Raw genomic sequence first — 9,504 nt, forward strand, 5'->3', positions numbered from 1 at the left:
ACACCTCGCGGTTTGTTGCATCGTCACCCCTCTCCTTCCAGCCGTCTTCCTTCCTCACCTTGCGGGTCCCCTCGCTCATCTCGCCAGTCAACTCTACCTCTATCCGTACGAATACTCAACGTCCATCCGTGAGAGTCTGCAGACCGGTTCGATATTTGCTAAGTATTCTCCCTGCCCAGGGTAGCACCTTCTTGCATCTTGTTCCGTCCTCTGCTGCACGCTGACGCCCTTTGTTCTTCCCAAACCCTCAATGCCGGCTCAGTCTCGCGAGCTGCAGCACACCTACATCGGAGCATCGGAACCCAAACGAAGGCCACTTTCGACTCTCAAGTCTCGAGTATCCTACCACTATAGTACATCATCCATCAACCACAACAGCAGCTAGTTATGAGGCACTTTCTTCTGCCTCGACATATCTCCTCATCCTCTGCATCCGAACCGGCATGGCCTTCACCACCCCAGAATAGAGCTCGGTATTCTTCCGGTGCCTTTTCGCTCCCCTCTCGTTTCCTCTTACAGTCGCAAGCATAATTATCATATCCAAGTCCACCGGCCACCAAGTCAAGTCTGCACTGAGATGGGCACCAACCCTGGTTCGCAGCCTGGGCCTACCTACCACCGTGCACTCCTGCGGCCTGCCGTGAGATTGCCTCTATTAGCATGGACGAACGATCTACGGATATCGCACAAAACACGCGGCTCTCATTAGCCTAAAGTCATGCTCGGCCCAGTGGGCTAGCAATTTACAACGTCTTTCGAGCAGAGTTGACTCCCTGCGGAAGTCCGTGCTTCCCTCCAAACTCTCCATCTCCATTGACCTGCCATCGGATGACCGTCAACTGCTCAGACGTTGCCTGCCGCGTGGGGGACCTGAGGTGGATGGACGCGAATCTGGGTCGACAGGCCAGGCCGCAGCCGTGCCACCGTTGTCCTGCCCCCATCCCCTGTGTTTAACATGGAACACAGCGAGTCCAGCGGCACATTCAAAATATTTCCCGTCTTCTCCAAGCCTAAGGCTGACGAGACCCATCATCACAAAGAAGGGAGTATGGGTACTCCGTACGGATGACTACCCACGCATCTACGCAATAGCGTATCCGCCGCCAAGGGATGACAGCAAGAGGCTGGCCACTGCCATCTCGGTCTGTCCACCGCACGTGTGAACTCCACTCAAGCTTCGTCATGGAACGGGCGAAGATGCGGCCACCAGCGGGTATATGCACTAGAACGACCCAACCTCACCTACTGCCGCAATAAGATGGCACGGGTGGTTGGTTTGCCTATGTCGCAGCGATTTCCCGGTGGGCGGCATCGTTCCATTCAATGGTCAGAGCACGTTCGACTGGCTCAGACACAGACATGCAGCGTGGGATGACGGGTCAGTGGGGCCCCTTTGTCGCCAATACCGGTACCTTTCGACGGCTAGAAGCCTGGTTCTAGACGTTCGACAGCGTCAACGAGGCCACGGGCAAAGTAGTGCCGCGGTACGAGCTACCTTGGACCCTCGACCCGTTCAGGACTATTGCATGCCGACGTCTCTCATTGGCGGCACCGATCCAAGCGCATCGGCAGGGAAGAAAGCAGGTGAAGGGCAGCTGGTGGGGTTCAAACCGGTCGCAAGCCACGCTTGCCACGGTCCCAATGCGCCCGAATTCTCGCTCGCTTCTCGGTGGGCGCCCCATGGATCAATCAAGCAACAGATCCGTGATGAGCATTGGATGAAGCATCCAGCTTGCAGTTCCTTGCGAACTTGTCAATGCGCTCATTAACGCTACAGCCATACCAACTTCATCACTAAGCCGCAGCGGGCGCACCAACCATTAATCACCACCAATACCCTGGAATGAGCTTGTCCTAACCAGGCTACGAACGCTCACTCCTTGAAGAACCATCAGCCTCCCGTGATTGGACGTGACCCCCATCTCCGATCCGATGGCAGCCCGAGCGCATTATACTGCGACAAGCACGAAGTACCGGACAGCATTTGAGCCTCTGGTTTACAACACCAAACGTACCGGAGAAACTCCAAGCTGTCCTTGAGAAGTGAGCCCGCCAGTCAAAGGCGCCTGGACCCTGAACCAAATCCAACAACATGTGGCTCCTCCGTCTCCATGGTGCTTCATTTAGCATGTACGGGTACTGCAGCCTGCGATCATTCAGGGACAGCAGATCTCTATTCGTAATGAACTGAAATTAACCCAGTGTTTTGGAATGCGCGTTCACCATGCACAAGCCAAAGTATTGCCAACGTATTCCCGAAAACAAGGTGGTACGGTGGATGATGGATGCGGGTCACGATTTGGAGGGGTTTGAGAAGGCAAACGGATGGGGAAAGATCTGATGAACAGACGACGGATTCAGCTGCTGGGGCCGCGTTCCATTGTCTGGAGCAACTTGAGATCCCGCTCCTCATCCACCAAACAACCCAACTAACAAATAACCAATCCGAGGTACCCAAGCCCAAAACTGGATTCTGAAAGTCAAAGACGGCCAAGACGCTGCAGCAGAGTCACTGTGGCTCTGGAGTCAGAAAAAGGTCCCACAGGCGACGTCGTTGGGCACGCGTGTTCGCGCTGCTGCCATGCCACTACCATGGTACGCATGGTCAGGGACCGCCGCCCGGCGCGGCTGGTGCAGCGGTGCCTCGATTTGCTCCTCTCTCTTGCTTCCTTAGCGCGAGGTGAAGTCGCCTTGGGTGGAGTTCCGCCGAGATGGGACTCGAAGGGGCGGGCGGGCTTCTGACCGTGCCTTGCTTGTTGCAAGTTCCCTCCCATGTTTCCCGACAGGACCCTGAAATCTAACCTGACGGCGGGATCGTGTAAGCTACGGATTCCTGGATCATGGCGCCGTCGACGGTATATTGACCTTTGAACTAAAGTCTAAGAGAAATGACAGCGCGGGCGGGGAACTCCATGAGTTCGGTTCACTCATCAACAGGCTTTTCCTCTCCAAGTCCGAGGGAGAGATGGTGGCACGCGGATGGGCCGATCAGAGCCAGGCATACGATACCTACTCTTTTCGCTTCTTCAGCTCCTGGGCAAGCGTTTTGCAGCCAGGCACTTGTCTGCGCTTGTCTGTCTTGAGGACCAGGCTACCAGAGGGAGAGGAAACGAGAACTCGCAACGAATAGGCAAGCTAGGAATGCCGGCCGGCCACAATCCGAAGCGCAGTACGGAGCCTAGACGGTACATTCAAACCCGGCACCGAGGCTCTCATTCGTCTCTGGGTTTGCCGCCTCTCGATTTTAGTGGCCTCCACCTCTTCTAATCCAGTTCAACGTCCGCTGTCCGGCACGCTGGTACGCAGACCAGTCCGGTTCGGGGCAACCTTCACAGCAAAGGCAGTGCGGCATCGTACGGTCGAGCGGTATTTTTTGCCTGTTCGTTCTCGTCAGTCCACGGCCGTCTCATTGTCAGCCTGACAAATGTCTCCTGAACTGGGTGCTCACAGGTTCGCACCCGCTGTGGCTTGGAGTAGCCTCGGGGAATAGGCGGAGCCTCAGCTTCTGCGGTCACTTCGAAGTTCACACAAAGAAAGTTCACGAGGAACCCATAGACACAATTACTGCACAGAGCAGCGGAGAGTCGGAGCAGTCGAGACTTGCGAATGACTGGGCTCAACTCAACGTCTCGTCTCGTCTCGGCAGAATCGCCCTACAGGTATCGGGGATGGAAAGAAGCGGTATTGGATATTTGGTCAAAAGAGGGATACTCCCAGCTTGGAACAAGCCAGCGCGGCAGTACGCTACGGGGAGTCGGGGACGAAGGCCCAGTTTCTCCAACGATACGTGAGGCTAAGTAATCTTCCACTTGGGCAGTGGACAGGCCCTTGGTCCTTGGGTGCCGGGAAGAGCAGTCGGTTGCTTGTCAAGGCAGGCTGGGATCGGCCTGTGGCCTTTCCAATGACGCTGGGCTTCCACTTCCCTGCGAGGTAGCGGTCCCAGTGGTCCCTGAAGAGGGGCCCTTCCTGTTGCCCGCCTCTGGAGGATGAAGACTGGCCGAGGCGCCAGGTTCCCAGCAGCAGCGTCGCCTCCTGTGTGCATGTTGGCAGATGAAGAAGAAGAAGAAGAAGAAGAAGAAGAAGGGAGGGCGTCTCATTAGTGTCCCGATCCTCTCCCGTTCAAATTGTCCCCCCACTAGCAATTGCAGCAGTGGTGGGAGCAACAATAGCAGCAGCAGGAAGTTCATAATTCTGGGACAGATCGGCCGCATGTTTCGGTGCATCTCAGTCCAGAGACGGAAGATTACATTGCCTTGGGGTTATTCCCAGATAGTGAGAGTGAGTACTTGGACAGTCCGGTCAGGCGGTTGGGTCTCGTGCTCTAGCATGTCTAGTATGAGAAGGCAGAGGTGAATGGTGATTCTCACGAGCATCATCAAAAGTGACGAGATGAGTGAAGGGACTGGATACGATACTGCGTAGTTGCTGGGTAAACTCGACACCCACCTCCCGTGTTTTATTTTCCTAGTTGTACGGCGCACGGCTTCCACTGCTTGGACTGAGACGGACTTGAAAGAGACTGGGAGAGGAATACTTACTTGGTACGGAGTACTGCGTAAGGTGGTAAGGTATTATGTGAAGGAGCTCTCTCTCTCTCCGAATCTGGGTGTCTACGAATAGGTCAGACTCTGGCCGAAGGAGGAAGAGTAGGAAGAGAAGAGCGGACTAGGTCGGGTCCCTGATCCATGGATGTCCCACACCCTCCGCCCACTTCCACTCCCACTCCAACTCCAACTCCCACCCACCCACCAGGGCCACCACACATCGACGGGACTGTCCCTCTCTTCCCATGGTCTCCCTCCCTCCCCTCACCTTCACCTTCACCCTCCCCCTCCTCTTCCCTCCTGCGCGGCCTGCCCCTGCACGAAGGCACGGCACAACTACGTACTCCCTCGTCCGTCCACGGCCGTCGTCCAGAGGCGCAGACATCTATTGGATCTACTCCGTAACCTAAGGTAAGGTAGGGTAAGGAAAAGGACCCAAGCAGACGACAGCAACAGCCGGTCGATTCCCTACGCAATAATGCCCACTGTTCCGCCGGCTACTGCTGCGTCAAGAGATCCCTTCCCGCCGCCGAACCTGCGTGACGACTTGTTACCCGTCTCGTCTACCTTAGTCTAAGGTAAGGTAGTTCTTCCCCCCCCTCCCCGTGCCTTGGGACGCTGCCTCTTTTTTTTTACATCTCGCGCTATTACCCGGAAAATCCAGACGACGCCGCGACATCGAGTCCAAAGCCCAGCCATCGAAACTTTCTTCTTCATCTAAACACTTTCTAAACCTCTTTGGACATTCCAGACACCCGTCCGCTCCAACTCCCGGCGCATACATACTCGGTCCAGAAATCCAGAATACGGATTCCATCGTCACAAGCGCGGGTGCTAAAAGGGTGTGCCTGTCTCTCTTGTCGTGGCGCTACTACGAATACAAACAAGGTACCTACCTAAGGTACTTACCTTACCGACCTTGCCTCTTCGTACCGCACGCATACCTACCTACCTACTTACCGCACCATACCGACCAACCTGGGGCCTGTCCGAGTCGGAGACAAGCTGCTGCTGCTGCTGCACTGCTGCTCCCCTTCAAGCCACCCAGTCAGAGAGAACGAGTGAGGTAGAGAGAGTCGCAGCCAAGCGAACGTGGGGAAATTCCTTCCTGTGACCCTCGACTCGACTCGCCGAAACCGAAACCTTGACTTCCTTCTCCAGGAAGCTTTTTTTTTCTTCTCCTTCCTCTTTTCCTGAACCTACCACTCTTCACCCACTCCTCTCTTCACCACCGTTGCTCCTCTTCACATGGCTGCCACCATTCAGTCACCCATTGCGACTTCAAGTCCATTCACCTCGATGAATCCCACAACAACAGAACACGACTTTCGCTTCCCGCGGAGGCCTGACGACCACTACGCCAGCAACTCACAGTCACAGTCACAGTCGCAGTCCCACGCACAGCAGGCCCAGGCCCAGGCGCACACCCAGACGCAAACGCGGGCGCATTCCAAGGCCAGCCCCAGCGAACTGCCCGCCGGTCTTCGGGATCTACGTCTCGACCTTTCTGCTGCCCTCTACCCGAATGCGCAAGACGATTTTTTGAAAACCTCGGAATTCCCACCCTTCCAAAAGGCAACCATGGATTCTAGCCAGAGCCCTGAGGAGATGCAAAAGGAGGATCCTTTGGCCACCCAGGTGTGGAAGTTCTTCAGCAAAACGAAGCACATGTTGCCCAACCAGCAGCGCATGGAGAATCTGACTTGGAGGATGATGGCGTTGAACCTGCGCAAGAAGCAACAGGAGGAGGAGAGAGCAAGGTCAGCAATAACACATCACTTGCTAATCGCTTCAATCTTTTTTTTCCTCCGTCGATTCTTCAAAACTGTTCCTTGTCCCGGCTCTGGCGTCGTTTTTTTTTTTTTTTTTTTAATACCGACGGCCATGCCGCTGACGGACCTGGCTAACCATTGTGGGATGATGCAGGCTCGCTCGATCTGCGCCGGCACCTGCACCACCAGCTGCTACGCCCGCTGCGACATTCAATGTCAACCCACCCAGCGGCATCGCCCAGTTGCGCAAGTCGTCAGAACAGAACGTGAACCACCCAGAACCCATGAATCTCGATGACTTCATCTTCTCCGAGAATATCGCAACGCCAGTCACAAACCCCTCGCCTCAACCAACAACCAAACACCACGAAGAGAAGAATCAGATGCATCCCTCTTTCGCATCCGCCATCCCCATCAAATCGCGCAAAGATTCGGCTGCCCAACAGCACTTTGTCCCACAATCCGTCCCCTTCCCTCCTCACCACCAAAAGACCCATGACGAGTTCAACTACATTACTCGCCATCACCGTAAAACGAGCATTGACGAGCGACGGGTAAGCCCAAAATTTTATTGCATCCTTGGGAATACTCTTTTTTTCCCTCTCTTTCTCTTGCCGTAAAAGCATGCGTTTGGATGCACCCTATTTTTTGGCGCATGCTCGACTGTTTTTGGCGCTTTTTTATCTTCCTATCTTGCGCACCCCCCTCCAGTGCTACATTGAGACACGCCCCCGATATCATGTTAGTGCCATTTTCGTCTTCGCTGAGCTGACCCCGTTCGCACTTAGACCCGTAAACGTCCGGCCGATTTCTCTCCCCATGTGCCCGCAGTCAACAGCACCACGACAACAACCAATGACTTGGATGCGGATTCAGAACTTCACGAATACTCTCTCGATAACGCCAACCAGAACAACATGTCGCAGAACCCGCATCAGAATGGTGTTCCCTTCCCACTAGATACCTACAACATCGAAAACGACCCTATCATCACCTCCGCCGGCCCCTTCCAGCAGAACTTCTCTTTCTCACCGTCCACCTCACCCATGATACCCCACGGCCCGTTTTCCAGTGTTTACAACGGATCTTCGGTCCAATCCTCTTCTCTGAACCCTTCAGATTTCTATTCGCCCCCAGGATCGGCTTATCATTCCACCGTCACCACGCCGCACGCCATGACTGATAACGACGGCTTCTACTTTGGTTCCATGGATATCCGTGGCCAAAGGTCACAACAATTCCGACAAGGCGGTCAGAGCATGGGAAACCAAATGAACCAGCAATTCATGTACAATAACAACACCAACGGCAATCCCATGTTCCCTGCCTCCGCGCCCACCACGGATTCTGTTTTCGCCTCCAGCAGTGCACCGAGCCCATTTGGGCACATCGACCCGACACAGGTATTCCAGCCTGACCATCCAGTGCGCTCTCCTGGCATGTCGCTCCCCAACGAGGGCATGTTCACCTTTGGCGCCGATTCGGACGAGGAGGATGGCGGCGCCTTTGCCGATCGCAACCTGGTCATGTCGTCTCAGGACTTCTCCCCGGGACCGATGGACGAGAGCAACTCACTGGGCTGGGATCCTTCTCTGCCCGGTCAGTACAGCACACAAGCGGCGCGCTATCCCGGCGGTCCTCCGCGAAAGCAGGTTACGATTGGCGGTACCACAACGGACTACGTTGACAACGATTGGGAAGGCGGTAACCTGCCGAGGTCTCAGTCACAGTCCTTCAGACAAGGATCCGATAGGAGGGGTGGCAAGGTCCCGCGCACGGCGTCCACGCCTGCCGGTCACCTCGGCCGTAACGGAAACCCCTTTGACCGAATGGCACAATCCACGCCCAACTCCCCACCGGAGAATAACGGCACGGTGTCTGGCTTCTCCTCTGTCGCTCCCAGCCGGCCATCTTCTCCTCCTGGCTCCAAGTCGGGCTCTACAACCAACTTACAGGCTGCTGCCGGTGCCCAAGGCGAGGGCAACGCTCCGACAACCTGCACCAACTGCTTCACTCAGACCACGCCACTATGGCGACGCAATCCCGAGGGCCAACCCCTCTGCAACGCCTGCGGTTTGTTCCTCAAGTTGCACGGGGTTGTTCGTCCTCTCAGCTTGAAAACGGACGTGATTAAGAAGAGGAACCGTGGTTCTGGGGCCAGCTTGCCCGTGGGGGGAACAAGTACGAGATCGAAGAAGAACGCGGCGAGCGCCTCGGGTCCTGGTTCCCGCAAGAACTCGACGCTCGCAGTCTCTACCCCGGCGAACAACGTTACTACGCCGCCTGCTGCTATTCGAGCCGGTAGTGCGAACGAGGGAGAGAGCCCTGCCAGCGGTGCCGCGTCGGGCGGAAACACGGCCGGCAGCACACCGACAAGCTATGGCACGGGTTCTTCTACCGGCGCCGCTGCTGGAGGAAAGGGTGTCGTGCCGATTGCCGCTGCTCCACCCAAGAACACACCTGGGCCCGGTGCTGCAGCTCTGTCACGCAATGCTGGAACATCCTCTTCTACAGGCTCGTCCAAACGCCAGCGTCGTCACAGCAAGAGTGCCGGCAGTGAAGGGTTTGCGGGCATGGACGTGGACAGCCCCGAGACCTCGACCGGATCTCCCAACGAGGCTGCAAAGTCACTTGGATCCGCCACTGGTCTTGCGAGCATGCCGACGGCGGGCTCGCTGGGCTTGGCCAACGGTTTTGGAATGACCCAACGCCCCATGATGGGGACTGGCATGATGGGAATGCCTGGCGGGCAGAATGGCCAGATGATGAACCCAGGAGGACCGGCCTCCGGTCCGCAGGAGTGGGAATGGCTCACGATGAGTCTATAAGGGGATGCGAATCATCGTCTCGCAATGACTAGACAATATAGCGAGCGGCAGTGCTCGCACCGGAAACGCTGCACGAAGGCTCTGCAACCCATTCACCGATAGAGGCGGCGGTGTCGTGGCACGCTAATTTTCTATTCCGAGGTCTACCTGACTTTTGATATGGTCACGGCGCATCATGATTTTACTCGCTGTTATTTTTACGAATTTTTGTTTGATACCACCATGGCCACGATTACTGGCCATTGCGCGGCGGTCTTCTGTTTTTGGTCCGCCTACACGAAGAAAGATAATTTGGGCTACATGCTTTGTTTACTCGATATCCTGCATGCGAGGCCGGCGATACCTACGGATGCATCCAGA

The 9,504-nt window shown here is 55.8% G+C and overlaps 1 protein-coding gene across 1 annotated transcript; it reads left to right on the forward strand.

The window, feature by feature from the left end:
* Positions 1–6,125: 6,125 nt before the first annotated feature.
* On the forward strand, positions 6,126–9,144 carry GAT1 (Sodium- and chloride-dependent GABA transporter 1; the record flags this gene model as incomplete). The annotated part of the gene is made up of 3 exons (XM_053197034.2): positions 6,126–6,304; positions 6,471–6,870; positions 7,105–9,144. 3 exons carry the CDS (start codon positions 6,126–6,128, stop codon positions 9,142–9,144), a joined length of 2,619 nt encoding a protein of 872 aa, XP_053045523.2.
* Between the last annotated feature and the right edge of the window lie 360 nt (positions 9,145–9,504).

Source organism: Colletotrichum fioriniae (assembly GCF_027942845.1).
Source record: "Colletotrichum fioriniae strain IMI 355084 chromosome Unknown scaffold_14, whole genome shotgun sequence".
NCBI lineage: Eukaryota > Fungi > Ascomycota > Sordariomycetes > Glomerellales > Glomerellaceae > Colletotrichum > Colletotrichum fioriniae.